This window comes from Coregonus lavaretus (genome assembly GCF_964263955.1).
Source record: "Coregonus lavaretus genome assembly, chromosome: 12".
Taxonomy (NCBI): Eukaryota; Metazoa; Chordata; class Actinopteri; order Salmoniformes; family Salmonidae; genus Coregonus; species Coregonus lavaretus.
In genome coordinates, this window is record NC_139999.1 from 21075152 (window position 1) to 21102191 (window position 27040).

Below are 27040 nucleotides of genomic sequence, written 5' to 3' on the forward strand. Positions count from 1 at the left end.
AAAGTTCATGTGATCGACGTGACACAACGGTATCATGGGAAGTGTAGCTTGGAAAGATCTTGAACTGTGTTGAACTCATAGAGCTCGCCAGTTTGAAGTCCTAAAACCCAGAAATGACTTATCTCTGGTTCGTTCAGCCATTCCTATGGGGAAAATGAATGGGGAATGTGGAAAGAATAGGGTTTTGGGATAAACGCTGAAAATTTGGTCTGGGGTTAACACAGACTTAGGAAATCTTATATGTTTTGTTCTATTAGATAATATCAGTCAGTTAACATGACCTTTATGAATTATGAAGCTTTATGTGTTTTAAAATTATTACATAAATGCTTGAAAATTGACATAAAGTGACGTTATCTGATGAAGATGATCTCATAGAACAAAACGTATAAGACCTCCTAAGCCTGTGTTTACAACAGACCTTATTTTCGTTATTTATCCAAAAACCCTACAAAAACTAAATTTTCCCATAGGCTTTGTCCAATGAACCATGGCAGAGTTAGTGCCTACAAAAATACGCCATTGCTATTGCTGTCTATTGGGATGAGATTCAGGCTTTTATTCCACATTCTTTTAAAATAGCAATCATACTCAACAAACATATAGACAAAATCAAATTAATAAATTCCACAGTTTTATCTCCTGTAAGAGTATTAGATCTCAATGGCAGAGACAGGTAAATGAGGGGAAATAAAAACACAAACACAGCAAAGACAGCTAGAATGGCTCACGAAAATAAAACACACACACAGTAGTCCACCAATGGTTGTAGTTAAAAGGGAAAACTATACAAATCTATAAAGGGTCACAAAGGGTCACAATATTTGGTTTATACTTATTTGAATTTTGCTCCAAAACCACATACATCTTAATGTTTTTACTACAGGCCCTAGATAATGTCTTCAATATGATTAGATGTTAAAATCCCTCTGAGAAGACGAAAAGACTGTCAAACAGTGGGGATTGCTCTTTCCAATCTCAAATGTATGTCTACATTTTGAAATAAGGCCTTTGCACAGATACTTTCAAAGCAAATATGTTTAGTAGAAAACCAGGCTATAACCATTAATCACCCTGTTGCACTAGAAGAGCTTTTAAATACGTACACTATATACAAGTACACCTTGCTATGTACACTTTGCATACTGCGATATAGTACATGGTTTATTTGTCTTTGTGCTTACATCCTTGCATTGTCAATGCTTGTGAAGTTGATTAAATGAAACCAGGAGTCATTTTGAGACTGTGGGTGAGATAAACCTGAATATAAATATCCATGTTAAGTTGTCTTTACCTAGAATACAGTGAGGCAGAACCCTTTCTGACCATTACACAGTAAAAAACAGCAAAGAAACATGAAACAATGAAAGTCTCATTCCATCTTATGTCCATCCATGACTGCTGCTGTTGTGCTGGGTCTGGGTGCAGGGTCCAAAGGATGTCCAGTTGTAAATCAGTTACGGAGTCATTTAATGTTACTGACTGTATGTAATGTTTATTTAGTTTAGAACCCTCAGCTATGATGCAAATTTCTGGTAGAATTCCAGTTTGACCCTTTCGATATGGTGACACAGCTTTATGGCTGGTCCCAGTTTCAGCTCCATACACTCCTGTAGTGTGGGCAGGTTGAGCAGAAGCAGAGCCTGTCCATCAATCTCCTGAAAACACAAGCACGGCCATGGGGTTAGACAACAATGGTAATGGATTTAAGCCACACTGTACACCAGTGCTTGACTTGGGATGGAAGAAGTGCAGGAGCTGTCTTTTTCCAAGTCGGTCCATTAGACTATGTTTACCGAAATTCACAAATGACATTATGCTATAGAGACCTCTGATTATTCACTGTTATCCATGACCTTTAACCACATTTTCATGACAATTATTATAGCCTACATGAAAAGGTTAAGCATTATTGACACTGGAAAGCTGCTGCGTCTGATCCTGCCGTTGTGCCCTTGATCAAGGCACCTAGCCTCCCCACATAGAACTGCACTGTTAGTCACATGTTGTCAACATGTGGTCAACCCTCCATCTGGAGAGCTCCTGGGTGTGCAGGCTTGGCTTTTTCAACATTACAAGCAAATACCTTTGTCTTTATACAATTCCCTCATTCAATAAATCAGGGATCAAATGGATAAGATAGGCTACTTCAAAGCAAGGTATCTAACTAGACATGTTTATATATAAGGCTCAAATATTCATGTTTTGGAGGAGATCTATGCACAGCAAGTTATTTGTCAATTAGGCTATTCTTAAAATATGTTTTAAGTTGTCGCAATTACATGGCTACTGTTTAATAGAGGGGAATCCCAGCTTTCCAACTGTGCAGATGTATTTAGGCTCTACAGTGCCAGTGGAAAGGCAACAACAAAATGAAAATGAATGCTTAGTTAGCTATAGTTAAATAGCGAGATAACTGCTACAAGTTATGTTTTGAATTATAGTTAGTCTGTCTGTCATTATTTTATACCTGCTGCTGAAATGTCGCACTCTCTCTCCTCGGGCAACAGCCCACTCGCACTGGCACACACGCAGCAGCACAGACATGTACTGAACGGTCATTCTGATAATGGCTGATATGTCGTTTTTTAATTGATTGATCATATTTAAAAGTGTGCTTTCATGAATTACATTAACAACAATTATGAAAATAATTTCTATTACTTTTCATGACTTTACAAACCCTCATTTGACAACTTAGAACAGCGCATCATGTTATTCAGGCTGGTACATTTTCAATCTGCGCAATCTTGAACAGCCTACTGTCTCTCACATATTCACAGACTAGTGGCAAATAAACTTCAACAAAGCGGAATCAGGATATGAACGCCCACTCTCCATTGCTACTCAATGCAGATCCCGCCTTCATTCCGCTTTGATCAACCTTTTTTGCCTCTGTGTGTGAATCTGGCCCAACGATAGGCTACTTTGATTTTATAATGGAGCCGGTACGCAATTCCCCCAAAATTAGAAGTGCAGGTACGGCATTCCGGACAGCTCCGGCCAAAGTCAAGCACTGCTGTACACACAGTTATACAGTCGAGAGAATGATTCTGTGTGTGTATGTGTGTGTGTGTCTGTGTGTGATTAATACCTGATCCAGGAAGATACGTGCCAGGGGAGCACAGTCAGTGGTCCTGATGAAACACACCACATCAGTCACACTCCACTCCAGGGGACTGGTGTCCAAACACAGTTTCTGGGGAGCCTCACCTCTCGAACTCTGCAGAACACAGATATGCAGTTAATTATGGGTTTTAACTTTAACAGGGGCAATAAGACCCAGACCATTCAATATACTATATATAGACGGGTTAGCTGACAACGTCAAATTAAACAATGCTCACACTTCAATGGGGCAGAAGGTCATGTGTTGTGATTCTGGATGGCCAGATGGCTAGCAACAATGACAAGAAGCTGCCATGTGGGGAGTCGTAGGTGGCTCGTTTCAGCTAGTTTGATCTTGTTCTTGATACCATGCCTTGTTTTGAGGTATTCTGACTGATGTCACGTCTATGCTAATATGGCTAAAACTTGCTAGCTAGCTAACCAACAACTGTAACGATGTATTTGAGAGACAACAAGTGCTCATTGTGCAAATGTATTTATGTTTTCAATAAACATTGGAGACAAAATATAGTTAACATCTTGTCAACAATCTAAGCCAAACTGTCAGTTTTGCCCCATAGTTGTGCACGTGTCGGTTTTGTTGCTAAACACCCAACCGTCTATTCACAGTGAACAAACAAATAGTCAAGGCACAGTAGTCTACCTTTGGTGAAGGTGGGTGGTTCTCATCATCAGAGTAAGATGGGGAGCGAGGTTTCCTGCGTTTTCGGGTGGGCCTGGGCGTTGCAGGAGGAGAAGGGGATGGGGTGGGTGGTTGAGACTTCCCAATGGAATATTCTGAATCGTCCTGATCATCCTGGAGCTCAGAGCCAGTATCGTCACTCAGAGAGTCCCCATCATCCAGATCCTCCTCATCTCCACTGCCCTGTGTTAGAGAAAGGGATTGTTCAGTTTAAATATTTCTGGATAGGAGTGTGAGTGTGAGTGTGAGTGTGAGTGTGAGTGTGAGTGTGAGTGTGAGTGTGAGTGTGTGTGTGTGTGTGTGTGTGTGTGTGTGTGTGTGTGTGTGTGTGTGTGTGTGTGTGTGTGTGCGAGTGTGTCTGTTACCTGTGGTGAACCGGCAGGTGTGTTGTCCAGTGAGGCTGAGGAGCGCCTCTTCTTATGGACAAAGAGTTGCTTTCTCCTCTTCCTCCTTCTACCTCTTCTCTTCACCCCTCCTTCTAGGTTAGAATGCCCCCCTGGTGGGCGGCCCACTCGCTTACATTTCTTCTTACCATAGTAATAAGCTTCAAAGAACAAATCAATACTCCAATCTCAGTCCTCCTGAGCATTATGCATCCAATACTTTATTATCATCGACATACAGTGCATTCAGAAAGTATTCATACCCCTTGACTTTTTCAACATTTTGTTACGTTACAGCTTTATTCTAAAATTGATTAAATCGTTTTTTCCCCCTCATCAATTTACACACAATACCCCATAATGACAAAGCAAAAACAGGTTTTTAGACATTTTTGCAAAAAACATTTAAAAAAGAAACTGAAATATCAAATTTCCATAAGTATTCAGACCCTCTACTCAGTACTTTGTTGAAGCACCTTTGGCAGCGATTACAGCCTCGATTCTTCTTGGTTATGACGCTACAAGCTTGGCACACCTGAATTTGGGGCATTTCTCCCATTTTTCTCTGCACAGCTATTTTCAGGTCTCTCCAGAGATGTTCGATCGGGTTCAAGTCCGGTTTCTGGCTGGGCCACTCAAGGACATTCAGAGACTTGTCCCGAAGCCACTCCTACGTTGTCTTGGCCATGTGCTTAGGGTCGTTGTCCTGTTGGAAGGTGAACCTTCGCCCCAGTCTGAGGTCCAGAGCGCTCTGGAGCAGGTTTTCATCAAGGATCTCTCTGTACTTTGCTCCGTTCATTTTTCCCTCGATCCTGACTAGTCTCCCAGTCCCTGCCGCTGAAAAACATCCCCACAGCATGATGCTGCCACCACCATGCTTCACCGTAGGGATGGTGCCAGGTTTCCTCCAGACATGACGCTTGGCATTCAGGCCAAAGAGTTCAATCTTGGTTTCATCAGACCAGAGAATCTTTTTTCTCATGGTCTGAGAGTCCTTTAGGTGTTTGTGGCAAACTCCAAGCGGGCTGTCATGTGCCTTTTACTGAGGAGTGGCTTCCGTCTGGCCACTCCCATAAAGGCCTGATTGGTGGAGTGCTGCAGAGATGGTTGTTCTGGAAGGTTCTCCCATCTCCACAGAGGAACTCTGGAGCTCTGTCAGAGTGACCATCGGGTTGTTGGTCACCTCCCTGACCAAGGCCCTTCTCCCCTGATTGTTCAGTTTGGCCGGGCGGCCAGCTCTAGGAAGTCCTGGTGGTTCCAAACTTCTTCCAATTAAGAATGATGGAGGCCACTGTCTTCTTGGGGACGTTCAATGCTGAAGAACATTTTTGGTACCCTTCCCCACATCTGTGCCTTGACACAATCCTGTCTCAGAGCTCTACGGACAATTCCTTCAACCTCATGGCTTGGTTTTTGCTCTGACATGCACTGTCAACTGTGGGACCTTATATAGACAGGTGTGTGTCTTTCCAAATCATATCCAATAAATTGAATTTACCACAGGTGGACTCCAATCAAATTGTAGAAACACCTCAAGGATGATCAATGGATACATGATGCACCTGAGCTCAATTTCGAGTCTCATAGCAAAGTGTCTGAATAGTTATGTAAATAAGGTATTTCTGTTTTTGCTTTGTCATTATGGAGTATTGTGTGTAGACTGATAACTAATTTGTTTAATTTAATCCATTTTAGAATAAGGCTGTAATGTAACAAAATGTGGAAAAAGTAAAGGGGTCTGAATACTTTCCAAATGCACTGTAGGTACATAATGAAGTACACATAAAACAGACACTGCGTCCCCTATTTGTTGATTTTCCCCCCTTGCATATCAGCTTTGAGTGCCTCTTTATCTCCATAACACCTGATTTCTGAACACTCATATGTATTTGATCTAGAGCGATTGAGTAGGTCACACGTACTGTATTTGGTCTTGGTGAGCACAGAGCAGTTCTCTGAGCAGCGCTCCAGAACCATGCGAGGTCCAAACAGGTTTGGGCAACACTCCAGCTTGATGCAGGTCTTCCTACAGAACTCTGCCACGCGATCCGCCGTACGCACTATGTCCACCGTAGCCCGGTAACTCTTTCCCTTGTACCTGCCGGTCAAAAACAGATCCTCAGGTTAGCAACGCTAGGACAGCTTAGCCAATCCCAGTACACACTTCAATCATCAACTCAACCATAAACATGAGCAGAAAAGTTTAGATTGAATCTATGTAGAAAGTGCATTGGGTGATTGTAATGACGTTATGATGGAGCATGTGTTTCTCACTTGGCTTTGAGCGTCTCTCCATGGCCGTGCCAGCGGTCCTCCTGGTCCAGCTGCAGCTCCCTGAGCACCCGGCTGGGCTTGTAGGCTGAGTTGATCAGCAGACTCAACACCTGGACAGGACACAGGGAGACGGAGAGAGACATGAAGGGGTTAGCATGGATACTGTTCCCAGTCTAAGTGGGAAGTCAGGAGTGATCTCTGGGATAGCAAGATTTCACCCTATTACCAACTGCCCTAAGGAGATTTGAGTAGTTTAGTTCACGTAGTTTTAGTACAACGTAATACAGTTATAACATCATAGTGCAAGGCTGTCGCGGTGACCGTATTACCTCCACACCGACAGTCACGAGTCATGACCACAGTAAAATGACATGTGACCGTTGGTCACGGTAATCCCATCCAAAACTGCATGAATGAATGGCGCTTATGGGTAGCCTACCCAACTTGCTAACGGCCCTCACTAATGGCCTGGTATTCAGCGCTCTATAGTCCCTCTAATTACTCTCTAAACAATTTATGATTGAATTTGAATAATCTGAATGATGAGGACAAATGGTGATGGGTGTTAAGAGGTCCCGTTCTGAAATGGTCACGGGAAAGCCCTGGACCCAAAATGCATAATGACATTTTAAAAACACATTCCGAACTGACCTAAAGATAACGATCAGAAAAGCAAATTGTTTTGCTACTTTATTAACCGGCGCTAGGGAGAAAGTGAGAGAGAGCAGCTCCAACTACTATGGAGCAGGGGAGGGGCCGTGTGGTGTGTGAGTGTGAGTAAGACGCAGGAGGCTCGGAGCACCGGAGCAGGTACGGAGGGAGAAAGACACAGCAACCACTGTTATCTCGTGCTAGTAGACTAACTTCTTGCTAGTTATTTATCATCCATCCGGTTGCATAGTAGCCTACCTGCCTTGACTGCATCAAACCGAGAGAAGCAAGTAACTGGGCTAATTGAGGCTAGCCATAACGCTACTGCACTTCTCACCGTCCTACAGTTAGCCTACAAATAACAACAACTCCATTCAGAATATTAAGTAGCAGCCTACCGGTTGGCTTTTGGTCGTTGTAGCCTTTCCTTCTCATTTCACTTTTAATTCTATAATTTGAATTCCATCTAGATATCTCCCAATTTGCTTGCCACACAAGCAGAGCAGCAATGCAATTCTCTCTCTCTCTCTGCGGGAAGCGCAAGGATTAGAGCGCATGCCTTTTTTGGCAACTTGTTCCAAATCATCAATATAGAGTCGCATCATGCAGCCCATATGTTTTTATTTGTATGGTTTGTATACCTATCACAACTAAAGTTACCAATTAACTCTAAATTAAGAGTAGCATATAGGACCTGTTTTAACCTGTTAGACTTTTTAAAATGTAGGCCTAGATGTTCCAAAGGCGTGCATCAGCAGCTTGTATACGTGGAAGCCCGGAGATGCTTAAGGTGTTTATGTTAATTAATGGTAAATTAACGTGAGAACAGCAGTCATTTGCATGACAGTTACTGGCTGACAAAATATCCACAGCCCTATCATAGTATAGTACGGTTGTTCCAATCCCACCCAGGTGCTCCTCACCTCTTTGAGCACCAGGACACAGTTGCCAGGGCCGACACACTGGGGCAGCTCAGCGATGCGGCCCTTATTCAGGTAGGGGCCAGAGAAGCAGCGGTGGTTGAAGAAGATCTTGGGACAGCAGTACTTTCCATTCCCCTGTCCTGTTCACAAACACATCACACACAATGTAAGGGCTGTGCCTCAGGTTAGAAACCCTACTAATGTATTTATCTGGAATGTCTACATGAGAAACACTCACCAGTCTCTGATTGGCTGGCCACCTGCAGCTTGAGTGTGTCAGGTGTTGTGGATTTGGGTAGTGCTCGGCTGTAGGGACAAAGATACAGGTTAGGGGTCAAAGTGCATGGGACTGGAGTGTTAACCAATCAAAAGTGGACAAACAGCCAATGACCAGCCAATGATAGATTCCTCCCTTTCCCATAGGCCTACTTACTGTTTCTCAGGCTGCACCACAGCAATCCTCCTCTGCTTCTCAACTGTAAGACAATGTATAATCACCATTAATAAAACTCTACTGAAACTATACAGAGTACTGTCAAATACGCTGACTGCAATGGTTAACACTTCCATGCATATTGTGGCATGCTAGTGGCTCCCCTTCAGATTAGAGAGGGACACAAAGTGATCTTATTTTGGGACACCCACCTTTGGGCTTGATGGGGTACAGCAGGGGGTAACCGTTGGTCTCACACCAGCTGACAGGGAACATATCCAACGAGTCCACATGAGCGATCATCTCTGGTATAGCCTGTTTCAGCCCTAGACACACAGAGACACAACTTATTTAGACCCACATAACTAATTAATGATCTAATATTAATACCATCAGTGTGCACAAGCTCACACTCAAATGGTTTCAGACTAAGATTTAAAAATGCAGGGCCCAGATATGATACGTAGCTACAGGTTCTCACCTTCCAGGCCAAGCCAGATATGTTGCCCTTTGACCTTGGTTACCGTTGCCACGTGAATGTGCTCAGGTGAGAGTGGGTTGACCGCCTCCAACTTCATGGCCTCTTTAAAGCTGTGATCAGACTGTTCCTGAGAGGTAGACAGAGATACATCAGGAGAGAGATTATTCATGTCCCCTGTTCACCCAAGCTATACACTCATGTTATATAGCATTGTTCTATGTCAGACAGAGCTTGACTCACTGTGGGGAAGCAGTGTTGGGGTGCTGCCTCAGCCTCGCACTGTTTCAGGTAGTCTGCCCAGTCAAAGTCCTGCCCCTGGTACCCTACACAAACGGAGAGAGAGAACACAATACAATTAGCTAAAGCCTAAAAATAATAACTGAGCACATTATTAAAAGTAGCTCTGTAAATGTTACTAGCGTTTCCTCACCTGGAGGGGGGCTGAGCGGGAGGCCATTCTTCAGGCTCCACTGGGCAGGAAAGATCCCAGGACTGTCCCTGTGACACAGGAAGGACCCAACGCCCTCTGCCCCCGAATCATCACCACGGAGACTGTCCATCTTTACTAGGAAGCACTCATCACTGAACACCTGAAGAGGAGAGTTAGGGTATCACATCACACTCCCCACTGGGCACAGACATTAAATCAACTTCTATTCCACGTTAGTTTAACCAGTGTGTGCCCAGTGGGTCATGTCTGCTCTATGCAGTAGTTACCCTACCCTTGTTCCATAACCATATCACACCCAAAGCTAGCCTCACATACACTACCATACTGTATCTCAATGACTTCCACTTCTACTTGGAGTGGGTAGGCTACCAGAGTTTACATGGGTACTATGTCAGGATTTATCTTAGCAAATTTCTACTCTCCTAGTCCTGAGGTGACCACTGATCTGAGTGGACTGAATATGCAACAACAATATAGTGCAAACTGTTGGGTGGGCTGGAGTGCCTTTACTACTGTACTGCCATCATCCAACCCAGTCATATTAATCATCTCTGGTCTGAGAAGAACGTATTCAGACAATTCTAGGAGCCTGAGGTGAGACGGGGCCAGTAAAGAGGTTCTCACCTTGGTAACGGTGGCAGGACTGATGCAGAAAGGGTACGCAGGGTCAACGGCCTCCAGTTTCATCCCCTCAGTGAAGCAGTGGGCAGCAACGGCAGGCCGGTCCTGAAGCAGACACACACACACACACACACACACAGTGATGGCTCGTTCTATCAATATTGCACTGGTATTCCACAGACCCTTGTAGTGTTAGTACATACTGCTTGGTAGTGCCTTTACCTTATAGAACTCTTCAGAGAGGGCATCATCATGAGGCTGATCACTGATCCTCTGTCTGACCTCCTCCCACTCCTCCTCCGTGTGCAGGGGGACCAGAGCTGAAACAAGCAAGCACACACACAGATTATCATATTAAAACAGTAAAAAAACACAACCTTTATTCATGAATCATTTGTTGCTTTTTGCATCTTGAAACGTAATTCACCCAAGATCTTTTTGAAAAGAGCAGTTTACCTGAAGGAGGCGTGAGGGTGCAGCTGTGCTCCTTGGCCCAGCCAGGTGGGTGGAGGTGGGGGTGCAGGTAGTAGAGCCAGAGGGTGGAGTGTGTATCAGGGAGCCCCTCTGTGCCCGCTAGACGTAGTCTCAGCCTGCCACCCATGTTCTCCTCCACCTCAGCGCCCCACGCCACCCCAGGGTCAACACTGTCCTGCAGCTCCACACTGCAGCCTGGAGACAGCAGGTCCACCGGGTCCTTACCTCGCTGGGGCTATACACACACGCGTAAGCACGCAGGCACACACACACAAGTAAGGACATGCTAGGTTACACTCACCAATACCCTTACTGATACAAAGGGAGCTCAAAACCCTTGCTTATCTGGCATACATTCCCAGTTGTTCCAGTTTACAACTGAGCCTCTCTCACCCCTTCCAGCAGGTTGGCAGGTGCACTGCACTTCTCAGCTAGGGCTTTCTCCAGGACGCCCTCCCAGTCTGGTTGCTTCTCTCTCACACCTGAGGGGGGCGATGGAGAGACATGGTTACAGAATATCAAAACAAGCTTGGGAAATGTCTTTGAAAAACTCAGGTCTAGATTTCACTGTAATAACCTCGTAATAACCCTCGTACAACTAGTTGGGCGTGGAAGAGATAATTCAAAACAGCCATCCCACTGAGTTCCCTCCCCAGCCCTATCTCCCTCACCCTCGGGGGGTCTCATGGGTTTGCCCTGCTCCCGGCTCCAGCCCAGGGGGTGGAGGTCAGCCGTCATGATGTCACACCAGAAGTCGGCGCGGCGGTCGTCGTGGTAACCTTCGTAGCGCAGGAGGAGCAGCTGGCCACAGGTGGTGATGATGGTGGCCACCCAGTAGGGTTGGTCAGTCTCTGAACGCACACACACCTCCAGCTTCATACCTGGAGTCAGACCCGTCTGCAAGCCCTGGTCCACCTGGAGAGAATGATATATGAAAAGCTCTTATAAGGTAAACTATTGATCAACAGTGTATGAGTATTGTGTGTGGTTATGAGGAGTGTAAATAGTCTCAGTACTTACATGTTTGAAGGCATGGTGGGGCACAGACACTGCCCCGTTCTCCTCCAGATAGTCATCCCAGTTAAAGTCAGACACATCCTGACTAGAGTCCCCATCTGCAACACACACACACACACACACACACACACACACACAGGTTAATTCTGTTATGTCAGAAAGCCCTCTCCACCAGTAACAAAGCTGCAGGTCCATGTTGTTACTCACCAGACTCCAGCAACTCATGACTCATGTTGGCTCCTCCTACTGGCCAAGTCTAGAAGCTCTGGGGAAGAAAGGAGAGACTGATTATTATCTAGAAAAGATGGACATCATTCTTTAAATCTGTTTGACAGCCAAAACCAGGAAAGCAAGAAAGCATAGTAGGCTGTTGGTAAAAGTGGCATAGCTGGTGTAAGGGATGCAATTTGAATGTGTCCAGTGCTTACATTTAGTTTTTGGGATGGGGAGGGGCGCTTAGCAAATGGAAGCATAAACAAAGTTTAGTTAGTGTGCGGGAGAGAAGAAGTGAAACAGAGAATATTTAGGTACGTGTTTTGAAAATACTAAATGACCTTGCTTGTACAAAATGGCCTTGCTAAGTTGCTAAAAGTATGAGAGAGGACTTAATATTTTTTTTTAATGAGGCCAAAGATATCTCAAACAGACCACAACTTTGAAACAAAGTCGAGCTGTGGGCCTATAGCCACTCTGTGACAACAAAGCGGATTAAATAACTTAACACAACAAGAGAAATAGCATTTATATACTGGGCATGAGAGAGCATTAGAGATGACAATAGCTGAGAGGTTTGTGTAAAGGATGCAGAGGATAGCTGCTCTGTCACTGCTGCTCCATTCAGCAGGGCTGTCAGGCCTGTCTTTGTCATGTCTGATGTCTCTATTAAAGAGGAGACAGCCATCAGACAGGGTCCCCCTGACCACCGCCCGGACACCACGACCCACATAACCCAGGTTCAGCCCTTCACCCACAACCCTGCTGCCCACACACACACACACACACACACACACACACACACACACACACACACACACACACACACACACACACACACACACACACATACACAGCTATCCAGCTGAGGGCCTCATTGTCCTTGAGGTCACACTCACGTCTCAAACACTAGAGGATGAAAAGAGCAGCAGAGCCATTTAGCTATTTACAAAGAGCCAGCCCTCAGTGTTGGGCTGCATTATAATAACTGATTATCTCAAAAAAATATTCTCAAAGTTGTTGATTGAAAGAAAAAGAAGGATTGAAAATGTCAGCAAGTTTTTTTAAATCATTACTTCAATATGACATATACACAAGTCTGAATGACGCTGAGAAGAAGATACCTTAATAGAAAATGACTCAAGTAGAAGTGAAAGTCACCCAGTAAACTACTACTTGAGTAAAAGTCTAAAAGTATTTGGTTTTAAATATACTTAAGTATCAAAAGTGATTGTAATTGATAAATTATACTTAAGTATCAAAAGTAAAAGTAAAAGTATAAATCATTTCAAAGTCCTTATATTAAGCAAACCTGACAGCATCATTTTCTTGTTTTTATTTTATTTACAGATAGCCCCCGTGTAGCTCAGTTGGTAGAGCATGGCGCTTGCAATGCCAGGGTTGTGGGTTTGATTCCCACGGGGGCCCAGTATGAAAATGTATGCACTCACTAACTGTAAGTCGCTCTGGATAAGAGCGTCTGCTAAATGACTAAAAATTTAAATAGCCAGGGGCACACTCAGACAACATTTACAAACGAAGCATGTGTTTAGTGAATCCACCAGATAAGAGGCTGTAGGGATGACCAGGGATGTTCTTTTGATAATTGTGTGAATTAGACCATTTTATTGTCCTGCTAAGCATTCAAAATGTAATGAATACTTTTGGGTGTCAGGGAAAATGTATGGAGTAAAAAGTACATCATTTTCTTTAGGAATGTAGTGAAGTAAAAGTAAAAGTAATCAAAAATATAAATAGTAAAGTAAAGTACTGATACACCAAAAAACTACTTAAGTAGTACTTTCAAGTATTTTTACTTAAGTACTTTACACCACTGAGACTGACTGCCTGCCTGACTCTCTCCACCAGAATATACACTGACTCACCCTGAAAGAGAAACTAGAATGCATACACAAACACACGCTGATTTTTACAACCGCCTCCCAGCAGCTATTGGATCATTTGATCAGTGCTTAACATGCCATTGCCTGAATTAAGTCCTCTGAGTCACACTGAGTGGCCGCTGGGCAGTAAATGCAAGTTAAAGAAATGCATTGATTGGACACACAAGGATTTTAGAAACATACTGTAAACGAAAGTGAAGTCTGTTGATGAAATGGGTTTATGTCAAGAATAACCTTAGACTAATGGGAGTATTTTCATCAAGTGTAACAAGTTTTCAACAATATTAGCCTACACGATGTGTTTATGAATCCTTATTGTCAGCAATTAGCCTACACATAGGCTTCTTGTTCTTTGAGAGATTGTATTTCAGGGTTGTATGTTGCCATTGTCAAATAGTGGCCTAATGTAACTGGGGTGCCCGAGCGCCCATCGCACGTCAGAAGACAGTTGTCCCCATAAGCACGTCAAAAGACAGTTGTTGTCCCCATAAAGCACAGTATTGAAACTGTCATTCGAACTGGATTTTTCGTGTAAATGCCCATAGAAGAGCCTGATCGGCAGAAGTGGATATCACATTTTTATGCAAAAAACACTTCATATTGATATTTCATCGGCATGTCAAATGAAACAATGTTGCAATTTAGGCTATATGGCACATCAATTGAAACAATGTTGCAGTTTATAGCAGAAGGTCAATTGAAACAATGTTGCAGTTTATAGCAGAAGGTCAATTGAAACAATGTTGCTGCGATTACTCAAGTTGCATAACTGGGAAGTTGGAGTTATAGTTGGAGAGAAATAGGCAGCTTAGTGCTTAGAGTAGCCTACGTGTAAATGGCAATGTTTATAGCATAATTTATCTGTTAGGCATACAACAACAATGAAATAAAATTAAAATAAAATCTAAAATATTCCTAGGCCTATTTGATTTAAAGTCAAATACACCAGAGGCGTCTACTATCAAGCTTGCAACCTTTATTATATAAGAGCGATAAATGGATTAAGTTCAGTAACAACATTTTCGGGGAATTCTCGATAGATGCTTTCAATGATTTTCAAGCTATTAACGCAATAGCTTTGCACAGGCACGAGCGCTGATGATCCAACTTTCACACTGGAACGTGCACTAAAGAGAAGGACACCGAATGCAAGAAATAACATATATTTCATAGCTTCTGTGTTTATTCCATATAGGTCAGTTCTGATGCCAAATGCACCAAGTCGAATGCGGCTGATTCGGCACATGCTAAAAACGTCTGTGACCAAGTCAAGTTACTGGAACGTCATGGCTTGAGCAATAGGCTAGCTACACTGTAGCGAGCAATAAGGGCGCTTGCACTCGACCGAGCCCGAGTCATCTTTTTTAGAGACGGGAAAAAAGACGCAGACAGCATCAAAATGCATGATATCATATTAAGCTCGTAATAAACAAAATATAGTATGTGAGTATTTGGTTACATAATCTGATTCTTACCAGTAAATAGTTTTTCAAGTCGGTTTTAGATGCCGTTTCTTTCCGCCTAGTCGTTCACGACCTCATTCCAATATGGCACAAACTGCCACTGCGCATGTTCTGCCGCCTATATCCACATTCTAAACCCGGGTAGATAATATTGTCGGCTTTGACAATGAAAAAATGACTTCCATCTTCAAACAATACAAATTGACATCTCCAAAACCACCATTAACAGACGCAAAGAAAAATAAAACAAGATTTTATTTGTTTATTCAGAAATAGCCTATTTCAGAGGAGGCAAATAATATTACTATTCTTTAACGTTGATTGAGACAGAAGCTTTAGCCTACGTTTGGCAAATTTCCCTATGGATTCAACACTTTGTTTAATCGTTGAACTAGAATATGGATTGCAGGTATAATCGACTCACTTTTGTTGAATGGCATTTTTTTTTTTTTTTTACTGTATAGGTGATATTGACTTTTGCCTGAAACTGCATAAAAGAAACGCATCGAGTTGCTAAATTTTGTCCCATTGTTCCGCACATAAATACATATACAAATGAGGAATCTGAAGGATATAATGGAAGAACATAGCAGGGTTTATTCCACAATCAGAAAATCTAAGCTTTTAACTGTGCGGTGATAAGGTGTTTGTGAAATGTTTGGGTGTGGAGCTTTTAGAAATATGCTTTCATAGCAATATGCTTCCACTTTCATGGCGAACCCAATGTGTTTCTCGTTTTGACTAGGCTATATCAAAAGGAGCCCCGTTTGATAAAGGCATTTTCTCACGACCACGATGTAGACTAGGCTAAAGCTTAATTAATCCTCACAAAAGACCAATCCATTTGGTAGATGAATAGAAAACATTTCTGAGATGTCTGCCCCACAGTCGTTGCGAATGAAAATTGTATAACTACAATCCAATAAATGTGTCATAAGGATAATTCATTCAATATGCTGAATGAATGGCACGAATGGCTTAACATTAAAACAACAATTTCTAGCCTAACTTCTTCCAATTTTAGTCGATTTGATCTTTCTTTATAAAAATGTGTAGTCTAACTACAGACATGAGAATCACCTATGAAACAAAGGGGATATAGTGTAATTTTGAAAGATAACATGGGCCTATGGGATTTTATGTTGGAGAAAAAAACAAGTTCATGATAAAGTCTCAGATTTCACTGGTGTTCGAGATGCATGGGATAGAATAACACGCAGTCCTATGCTTTTAAATGCCTTATGGGTTAATCTTAATTCATGCAAACTTTATGAGCAAGTCTTAACCTCAGAAGGCTTGTAAGGTTGCCCGACGTCGTAATGATGCAACTTTTCAAACGTTGTTGGAGAGTGCAGTGAGCCTATATTGTAATGCCAGAGAGAGAGAGAGCGGACTCGGAGGACACTCGCCGTGCGCACTTCATGAATGTCGTCGGCCTTTGAGGCTCGGACACAATAAAGAGATGAATAGTAATTGTAGCACCTGGCCGCTAGATGGCAGGGTAGCCAAATTCCTATTGTAACCTGCAGTAGGCCACCCGCCTGTGAAAGTGCCTATGAGGAGCGAAATTGTGAAAACAAATTATCAGAAAGTGCCTACATGTTTGCAAAATGTGACAGTCAAAACGTGATGAAAAAATAACTAAACTAACCACTGACAAGGCCTACATGTAGAATAGAAGGAATAACATAATTAAGGAATAAGGCACGAGGGGGTGTGGTATATGGCCAATATACCAGCGCTAAGGGCTCAATGCAGAGTGCCTGGATACAGCCCTTAGCCGTGGTATATTGGCCATATACCACAAACCCCCCAGGTGCCTTATTGCTATTATAATATAATATAATATAATATGCCATTTAGCAGATGCTTTTATCCAAAGCGACTTACAGTCATGCGTGCATACATTTTTTGTGTATGGGTGGTCCCGGGGATCGAACCCACTACCTTGGCGTTACAAGCGCCGTGCTCTACCAGCTGAGCTACAGAGGACCACGATTATAAACTGGTTACCAATGTAATTAGAGCAGTAAAAATAAACGTTTTGTCATATCCATGGTATACGGTCTGATATAACACGGTTGTCAGCCAATCAGCATTCAGGGCTCGAACCACCCAGTTTATAATTATCAATAGCCTACAATATTAATTGATCTGGACAACAATTTAGAGTTAAAGACCTGTTTATTTATAATCAGATGTAAAATATGAAGACAGTAAAAAAAGTACATCCTTACGTCACCAAATATTGTATCTGTTTAGGGCAAGTGCCTTCAGAAAGTATTCATATCCCTTGACTTATTCCACATTGTTGTCTTACAGCATGAATTCGAAATGGATTAAATATATTTTTTTCTCACCACTCTACACACAATACCCCATAATGACAAAGTGAAAATATGTTTTTAGAAATGTTTTCAAATGGATTGAAAATGAAATGCAGACATTTACATAAGTATTCACACCCCTGAGTCAATCCTTTGTAGAAGCACCTTTGGCAGCGATTACAGCTGTGAGTCTTTTTCTGGGTAAGTCTCTATGAGCTTTCCACACCTGGATTGTACAACATTTGCCCATTATTCCTATTCAAAATTCTTCAAGCTCTATCAAATTGGTTGTGGATCATTGCTAGACAACCATTTTCAGGTTTTGCCATACATTTTGCCATAGATTTAAGTAAAAACTGTAACTTGGCCACTCCAGAACATTCACTGTCTTCTTGGTAAGCAACCAGTGTAGATTTGGCCTTGTTATTTAGGTTATTGTCCTGCTGAAAGATGAATTTATCTCCCAGAGTCTGGTGGAAAGCAGACTGAACCAGGTTTTCCTCTAGGATTTTGCCTGTGCTTAGCTCTATCCCGTTTCTATTTTATCCTGAAAAACTCCCCAGTCCTTAACGATTACACGCATACCCATAAGATGATGCAGCCACCACTATGCTTGAAAATATGGAGTGGTACTCAGAAATATTTTGTATTGGATTTGCCCCAAACAAACACTTTGTATTCAGGACAAGAAGTTAATTGCTTTACCACATTTTTTGCAGTATTATTTTAGTGCTTTGTTGCAAACAGGATGCATGTTATGGAATATTTGTATTCTGTACAGGCTTCCTTCTTTTCACTTTGTGAATTAGGTTAGTATTGTGCAGTAACTACAATGTTGCTGATCCATCCTCAGTTTTCTCATATCACAGCCATTAAACTCTGTAACTGTTTTAAAGTCACCATTGGCCTCATGGTGAAAACCCTGAGCGGTTTCCGTCCTGTCTGGCAACTGAGTTAGGAAAGACGCCTATATCTTTGTAGTGACTGGGTGTATTGATACAGCATCCAAAGTGTAATTAATAACTTTACCATGCTCAAAGGAATATTCAATGTTTTTTACTCCTGAATTTATTTAGGCTTGCCATAATAAAGGGGTTGAATACTTATTGACTCAAGACATTTAAGCTTTTCATTTTTAATTAATCTATAGAAATGTCAAAAAACAGTTCCACTTTGACATTATGGGGTATTGTGTGTAGGCCAGTGACCAAAAATCTCAATTTAATCAATTTTAAATTCAGGCTGTAACACAACAATATGTGGAAAAAGTCGAGGGGTGTGAATACTTTCTGAAGGCACTGTACATACCGTTTTCATTTAATATACAGCATATTATTATTATTATTATTATTTGCTTTTTAAAATACATTAAAGTAACACAAAACCCAATTATCCATCGTTTTGCTAAAGGAATCACCCCCAACATACACCCATATCCTTCAAAACAAATGACTGTATAGTACCATTACCATTATAGACCATTAGTCTCCTGAGTGGCGCAGTGGTCTAAGGCACTGCATCGCAGTGCTAACTGTGCCACTAGAGATCCTGGTTCGAATCCAGGCTCTGTCGCAGCCGGCCGTGACCGGGAGACTCATGGGCGGTGCACAATTGGCCCAGTGTCGTCCAGGGTAGGGGAGGGAATGGCCGGCAGGGATGTAGCTCAATTGATAGAGCATTGCGTTTGCAACGCCAGGGTTGTGGGTTCGTTTCCCACGGGGGGGGGGGGCAGTATAAAAAAAAAATATATGTATTCACTAACTGTAAGTCGCTCTGGATAAGAGCATCTGCTAAATGACTAAAATGTAAATGTAATTACATTGACTCCCTCCAGTATGATGTCCCACTCCATTTCACATTAACTCTTGTCTGAATCAGAGTAGCTCTGGTTTGTTCAGGAGAGTGGGAAAGCTGCAGTACTGGTTCCAAATCCTTAGTTTTACATCATGTGGATGGGCAAACAAATCCACACGGTGAAATGTGAGTGAGACTATCCATGCCTGTATAAATCTGTGAATCCTCTACAGGTCCTGTTTCTTGGGTGTTCTATAATTCGTTTTTATATCACCCTTTCAATTTCATTAATTTCACCTTCCATAGGGTACTGAATCCGCACCTGAAAAAGTATAAATGTTATTTTCATTATAAGACATTTCAAATATACTCGAGATTCATGCTGTCACTCAGACACATTAATTCATGCATGCATTTATGCACAGTGAGTGCTCCCCTACACACACACACACACACACCTTTATATTGCCATCCTTGTGGGGGCCAAATAATTGATTCCCATCCAAAATCCTATTTTCCCTTACCCTAACCTTAACCCTTAACCTAACCATAACCCTCATCCTAACCTTAACCCCAAACCTATACCTAACCCTAACTCCTAACCGTAACCCCAACCTTAATTCTAACCCTAATCCTAATTGTAACCCTAAACCTAACCCCTAAGCCTAAAATAGCATTTTTCCTTGTGGAGACCAGAAAAATGTCCCCACTTGTCCGAATTATCCTTGTTTTACTATCCTTTTGAGGACTTCTGGTACCCACAAGGATAGTAAAACAAACCACACACACAATAAACAATTATGTGAATGATGGGATGGGAAAGAGCGACATACAGTAGGCAGAGCACACGGGTGTGTGATAGAGCCACATTTGACCCCTGACATCCCAGCATGGACAATATTAAACAACTGCCTGAGCTATGGGGTGTGTGTGAATGAGTGTGTTGATGTATGTTGGGGGATAAAGTACAGTACATGGATTGATTTATACTGATTCAAGGTTTGATCCCAAGGAAAAGAAAGACACCATTATTGAATGGAACCACCACAGAGATAAATGCAACACCGGTTTTCCCCTTCCTCCTCCTTTTCCTGTGTGTTTATAATGGAGCGGTTGGAACGAAGAGATGGGGGAATCTTGTTGTTCCTTCATTTGTCCTTAATGCGTTCCATCTTGGGGTTGATGAAAGAGAAGCCTGCAAAGGCTGTCTGGTCCATGGAGTCGATCAGGTTCTTGTCCGTGTGGGAGAGGCGGGGCTTCTCACTCAGGAACTCCCGGTCAAAGTTGTTGCAGTCATTGGGGCCTTTCTGTGATTGGCAGAGAAGGTCTGTCAGTTCAACAAGAGGCCAATAACACCATTGAACTCCAACTAAATAATGATTATGGTGTAAACAAATCTGAAAAAGAGCATTAGTGTGTGAGTTTCACTAGCCACAGTTCCATTATAAGTCAGAGAACCAGATCGTACCACTTTAGGTTTGAAGGGGGGGTCCACCTCTCTCTTCTCCAGGGCAGGCCAGTTGAGGGTCTTGAAGAAGGAGTGTCCGCGGATGTTCCCCACCACCCCTAGCCTGCGACTGGGGTCTCGTTCAAACAGCTGGGGATGGGGCACAGTGACACGCAATAGCTTAAGGACAAGCTTCCAGCTTGGGTTTAAGGTGTGTGTGTGCGCCTGCATGGTGCTGTGGATAAGCTTGTCAGTGTGTAGATTGGAGGGGTCGAGAGGGATATAATTGCAAGGTAACAAGGGTGTGGAAACATTACTTGCATATGTAAGGGAAAATAACCTTTAATCACAGGCAACGTTGTGGCATTCCAAAGCCTGTCTTTCTCTGTATGTCTAGGTGTGACTATGTGTGAATGTCTGTGTACATGGCTAGTGTTGATGAAAGTCAGGTGAGATTTCAAGATTGATTACATTGTTTACTAGTGGACACCAATCTGCCACCCACTGTCACAGACTTACAGGCACACAACATTGTGAAATGGAGGTAAAGGCTGTGTGGTGAGTGAATGAGTGAGAGAAGAGGATGAGCAGCAGCCGCACCTTCTCCAGCAGGTCCTTGGCCTCCTTGGTGATCCAGCGAGGGTAGTGAGGCACGTCCATCCTGATGGACTCAAACAGCTCATCCTCGTCATCACCCTGGAACGGCGACTGGCCAATTAGCATCTCATACACCAGTACCCCAAACGACCACCAGTCCACGGAGAAGGTGTACTTCTGCCCCAGCAGGATCTGAGGATGGACGGAGAGACAGACACATGGACAATGTTAAGAGTAATCTTAAGAGAGTAAATTGCTTTACAAACAGAATTCTACAATACCCTATCCTGCATGGACACAGACACAGTCACACACACCTCTGGTGCGATGTAGTCCGGCGTCCCACAGAAAGTGGTGGCCCGATTCTCTCCAAACACATTCTCCTTGCACATCCCAAAGTCAGCGATCTTAATGTGGCCGTCCCTGTCCAGCATCACATTGTCCAGCTTCAGGTCCCTGTAGCAGGGAAGGGGGGGGGGGGGGGGGGGGCAGGGGGGAGAGGGGTTAAGTCAGCTCCCTCAGTAAAGGGAATGAAGTCCATCTACTAAGCACTAGTACAAGGATGAATAATGGAAATCAAGTGCAAGGCCAGACGAGACTATTGAAGTTCATTGATCTCACCTGTAAATTATTCCTTTGGAGTGGAGGAACTGCAGTCCAATTATGATCTCTGCAGAGTAGAACCTGGGGGAGAAGAGTGGTAGAGGCCAAATTACTTCTGTGTGCATCACCATTATGAAAGGCCTACAGTCTGCCCTTAACCTGCTATGAAACCGTTGTGGGTGAGTTCTAAGTAAGTAACTAATAACTACTTAGTGTCTGGTAGATGGTGAGATAACACTGTAGTCTGTCACTCACGTGGCTCTGTAGAGTTCAAAGCGACCCTTATCCTGTATGTGGAACATCAGGTCTCCTCCATTCAGGTACTCCATCACGAAAAACAGGTGTTCCTGGTAACACACACACAAACCTATCAGTTAAACTACTGTCTAAACACCCAAGTATAGTGACACACATCAGTCTGACGAACAATTGTTCTAGGAGTTCTGTATGTGTGTGTGTGTGGAGGTAGTGATGGATGATGGTAAATCCTAATGAAAGATTAAGTTATGGAGAGGGGTAGGGGTCTCACCCTGGTCTGGAAGGTGGAGTAGAGGTGTGTGAGGAAGGGGTTGTCCCAGGCCAGGGCCAGGACTCTCTTCTCCACCATGGTACACTCCACATCATCATCCATCAGAACCACATCTTTCTTCAGGGCCTTCACAGCAAAGTACTGCCCTTGCCCCCTCAGCTCAGCCAGCAGGACCTGGAGCACCACACAGGAGAGGTGATACAGTATAGCCGCATACTCATGTTGAACATACTAAACTAAACTACCAGACCAGAGCAGGCCACTGGGTTGCTATAGCTACTCCAACAACAGATAATAACACGGGTCACATACTAACTAAACCACTAAAGTAGGTTGGCTCTTAGCAGTTGAAGAGTGCCTTGAAACCTTTTAGACAAAGCAGTATTAGCAAGTGACATGTGTGAAGGCCATTGAGTCTGTGTGTATGGGTATCAGTGGCATGAGCATGAGGAATGTAGCAGTGGTTGTACTGTACCTTGCCAAAGCTGCCCTTGCCCAGCACCTTGTGGAACACAAAGTTGTCAATGGTGAGGCGGGTCTTGGTGGTGATGCTGGCGGGGGCAAGGCCCTTACCTCCCTCCCACAGCTTCTCATAGCCTTCTGTTGAACACACACACACACAAAGAGACGGGCATAATGTCAATAGATGCATAGACACGTAAAGACACACAAAAAAACGACAGAGAACTAAAGACCTACATTGTTTAGGACCAAATAGTGTGGTTTACTTAAGCAATAAGGCACGAGGGGGTGTGGTATATCAGACCGTATACCACAAGTATGACAAAACTGCCCTAATTACATTGGTAACCAGTTTATAATAGCAATAAGGCAACTCGGGGGTTTGTGGTATATGGCCAATATACCACAGCTAAGGGCTGTTATTATGCACGATGCAACGTGGTATACGGTCTGATATACCATGGCTGTCAGCCAATCAGCATTCAGGACTCAAACCACCCAGTTCATAAAGCAGAATAACATGAGCTCTCAACTGCAGCAGTGATAGCTACTTACCACTAGGGTCCGCTCCTGGGCTTTTGTTGAAGTCCTGGTAGATTCCAATGTCCGTTGACTCTGAGTTGTTGGATTCAGACCGTCTTGTGGATTTCTGAAGGGGTATAATGCTATTACAATATGGTTATGAATGTGCATTCATGACTCTATAAAATACATTAGTATGTGTGAATGTGGGCATGACCAAGTGTCCCTGGCTTTCTCACTTGGCTAACTTGGTTGAGGGCCTCAGCCAGGAGTTTCTGGTTGATTCCACAGAGATTTCCCACTTTCTTCTCACACTTGTGATGGGAGTTCATGCCACAGTCTGACAGGAGAGAGGAGAGAAGAGTAAGACAGTGGCTGGGAGAAAATGGAGAGGTAAAGAAATAAGAGAGGCAGCGCTAAAATATAGGGTGGATTGAAGATCGATAGAAAGAGACAGAGAGAGAGCGACACAGACAGAGACAGAGAGAGAGAGGCCTCACACCTACCTTCACACTTGAGGCCCTGCTTGACCATTCCCCACAGCATACTGCCACAGTGGTCACAGAACGTAGGGCTCATGTAGTTGTGGATCTTGAAGCGATGTGGCATGTCGATCTTAAAGCGCTCCTTCTGGAACTGTGGATACACAGAGCTCCCGTCATCAATAGTACCCATGGGTACTGACCCAAAAAAATTGGTGTCTGTGGGGCCTCACAGCCCTTCTGAACCTCCTCATGGTGCCCCACAGGGAGCAAGAGAGAGGGGACATGGGAACACACCTACACCATTAACTGGTGGACTGACTCCACCCACTCTTCCCTCACAGCACTGACTAGCCAACCACTCCACCTCTACTGTTCCCATACAGGCTGCAGACAGGGAACAGGTTCACCTCTAACCACTAAGCCCTGAAGAGAAGGCCACTCTATCCTAACTGCCACAGGTGCTGTAGAGCTGATCCCACTGCTGCAAATACTATCAGTCTTTCTATCATTCCATGGCTGCAACACTGCAACACTAGTCAAAAGTGCTCCACTACTGGTAATAACTGTCCTATGCTGAATCCACTGGCACTATACTGGTTACTTTAGTCCCGTGCTAACTAAATTACAGCTGGAATGAAGCACCACTGTTCAGTTTTAAACACAAGCCTATTGATTTGCCTGACACAGTTCTCCTGGTCTCTGATAGCTGTTGATTTGACCTCCCTGAAAGTGTCTCGTGTTGCCTATTGAGGGATGTAGAATAACGTGGCACAATTCTCACAGCTGCATGACCCGATACAATCAGAGAAAACAATATGGACAAATGACTACCCTAGTCAACATATTGATAAAGGGAATCACTCCATAGAAAACTGATCTTCAAAACACCAACTACAAAAGGCTACATGGTGCTAATTGGCCACACAGCATTATATACAGTGTGCTGCAGATTTTTTATATGTTTTGGGAGGTCATGTTGCTTACCATAGTGTCTCTGCTGTTGGCTGCTGTTCCTGTGCACCTCCCTATGATTTTGTCAATACATTTCTTGTGGATGGCGGCATTGCATTCTGAGACACAGATAAAGCCACATTAGGGAAAGCTGATAGTTAAGATATTCACTTATTGTTATGAGAAATGTGTTTATATGTTTGGGAGTAAATTTTGCAGAGTGCACGCTTAGGATATTTCACTCCAAGCTACAAAACAACGTCCATATTGTGAAAAATGTAAATGGCAAGGAGGTCAGAGGCACTCACGTCTGCACTTGTAGCCTTGCTTGTTGAATCCCCTGTTTGGAAAGAAAGATTCATACAATAAATGACTAATCTTTGTGCACTTTTCCCAAAAGGCATACTGACAGATGGTAAAACAAATCTCAATATAAAGTATTGACAGTGACAATAAACAATGGTAGTTTAACAAAATGAAAGAGAGGAGGGACATTCATTCATCTTTTGCACAAACTACACCATCCACACACAATAGGGACATTGGTCATTCCTCAACCTGTCACCAAAAATAGGCACCAATAACAGTTTTCTTGTCTGGCAGGAAGGGGGCAGCCCTGCACTAGGGATTGTGCTGACATTGTTGGAACATTGCAGCAGCACCCTGTGGGTTTTCCCCAGACAGCTCACAGTCCAGGCCCTGCCAGCCAGTCTTACTGTTATTGTTGGACAGACCGCTCCAGTTATGGAACAATTAGAGCTGTTAATTGGTCTACTTAGAGAGCCCATGGGGGGCTGGTTTTGGGGTAATCAGTCAACTGTCTCTGTACTCTGGTTTACTGCTAAGCCAAGGCATAATACCATTTGTGTAGCAGAATGACACTTGTAAAACAGGTTGAAAGCCCAACAGTCTTTGTTATGGTCATTGTCAGTGTGGTGGTTTGGATGGGGTGGTCTGCGTCTCTCACCAGACAAACTCCCGGCAGACAGAGCAGAAGGTGGGCTGTCCGAAGAAGGTGGCTGTGAACTCATGGTTCTTGATGAAGTGGACCTTGGCCTGTTTAATGGCTCCTCTCCTTCGGGTCAGTGTCATCGCACCGTCCTCCTCTTCACGCCCCTTCACGTTCGACTTAAACACTGCTCGGGACACATAACAACATTACAATTAATTATTCTATGTACTCAATCATATACCATTGTGTCTGCTGTGAGTGATATTTTAATAATTGTGTTACATTGTGAGCTAAAACTGGTACCTTGGTGGAAAAAAAAGAAGAGTTTGTAACAAAACAGCAGTAGTCGAAAAAGTAGCAAATGGTCATACTTGAATGAAAGTAAAGATACCTCAATAGAAAATGACTAAAAAATGAGTCACCTAGTAAAATACTACTTGAGTAAAAGTCTAAAAGTATTTGGTTTTAAATATACTTAAGTATCAAAAGTAAATGTAATTGCTAAAATATACTTAAGTATCAAAAGTAAAAGTATATATTATATTAAGCACATTTACGGATAGCCAGGGGCACACTCCAACACTCTGACATAATTTACAAACGAGGCATTTGTATTTAGTGAGTCTGCCAGATCAGAGGCAATATGACCAGGGATGTTCTCTTGATAAGTGTGTGAATTGCGCCATGTTCCTGTCCTGCTAAGCATTCAAAATGTAACGAGAACTTTTGGGTGTCAGTGAAAATGTATGGAGTAAAAAGTAAATTATTTTATTTAGGAATGTAGTGAAGTCAAAGTCAAAGTTGTCAAAAATATAAATAGTAAAGTACAAATACACAAAAGAAAACTACATACATTATTGCCTGTCTACACAGATGTCTCAGCATTATATAAAAAAATACAGTTTATTAAAGACATGCTCTGGAACTTTGGCGACTACTAAGTATTTTATAACCTCCTGCTTTGGGCTGGATGTGTCAATGTGTAGTTCATACAGTGCATTCGGAAAGTATTCAGACCCCTTGACTTTTTCCACAGTTTGTAACATTACAGCATATTCTAAAATTGATTAAATCGTTTTTTCCCCCTCATCAATCTACACACAAAACCCAATAATGACAAAGCAAAAACAGGTTTTTTGAAATGTTTGCTAATGTATTAAAAATGAAAATAAACGTAAATATTAGATTTACATAATTATTCAGACCCTTTACTTAGTACTTTGTTGAAAAACCTTTGGCAACGATTACAGCCTCAAGCCTTCTTGGGTATGA

At 42.9% G+C, this 27040-nt stretch overlaps 2 protein-coding genes across 3 annotated transcripts in view; both read right to left on the reverse strand.

The window, feature by feature from the left end:
* Window positions 1-533: 533 nt before the first annotated feature.
* Window positions 534-15201, reverse strand: LOC311138040 (scm-like with four MBT domains protein 1). Its single transcript, XM_084172688.1, has 21 exons — window positions 15112-15201; window positions 11727-11784; window positions 11523-11617; window positions 11174-11417; window positions 10896-10984; window positions 10485-10737; window positions 10251-10348; window positions 10032-10133; window positions 9387-9546; window positions 9197-9279; window positions 8957-9083; window positions 8688-8801; window positions 8476-8518; window positions 8281-8348; window positions 8043-8182; window positions 6469-6578; window positions 6117-6292; window positions 4177-4355; window positions 3773-3994; window positions 3095-3223; window positions 534-1658 (listed from the first exon to the last, which is right to left on the reverse strand). Exons 2-21 carry the CDS (start codon window positions 11749-11751, stop codon window positions 1518-1520), a joined length of 2598 nt encoding a protein of 865 aa, XP_084028814.1. The 5' UTR covers window positions 11752-11784; window positions 15112-15201; the 3' UTR covers window positions 534-1517.
* Window positions 15202-18792: 3591 nt separating this feature from the next.
* The window catches only part of LOC311137900 (protein kinase C delta type-like), a 40617-nt gene continuing 32369 nt past the window's right edge, over window positions 18793-27040 (reverse strand). For both annotated transcript variants that reach the window (XM_084172506.1, XM_084172507.1), the window contains exons 4-17: window positions 25784-25952; window positions 25125-25156; window positions 24850-24935; window positions 23887-24016; window positions 23620-23720; window positions 23414-23507; window positions 22872-22996; window positions 22397-22570; window positions 22123-22214; window positions 21886-21948; window positions 21582-21720; window positions 21268-21456; window positions 20689-20817; window positions 18793-20527 (exon numbers count right to left, since the gene is read on the reverse strand). In XM_084172506.1, coding sequence (XP_084028632.1) covers window positions 20369-20527; window positions 20689-20817; window positions 21268-21456; window positions 21582-21720; window positions 21886-21948; window positions 22123-22214; window positions 22397-22570; window positions 22872-22996; window positions 23414-23507; window positions 23620-23720; window positions 23887-24016; window positions 24850-24935; window positions 25125-25156; window positions 25784-25952 — 1682 coding nt within the window. In that variant the 3' untranslated portion in view covers window positions 18793-20368. The remainder of the gene's footprint in view (window positions 20528-20688; window positions 20818-21267; window positions 21457-21581; window positions 21721-21885; window positions 21949-22122; window positions 22215-22396; window positions 22571-22871; window positions 22997-23413; window positions 23508-23619; window positions 23721-23886; window positions 24017-24849; window positions 24936-25124; window positions 25157-25783; window positions 25953-27040) is intronic.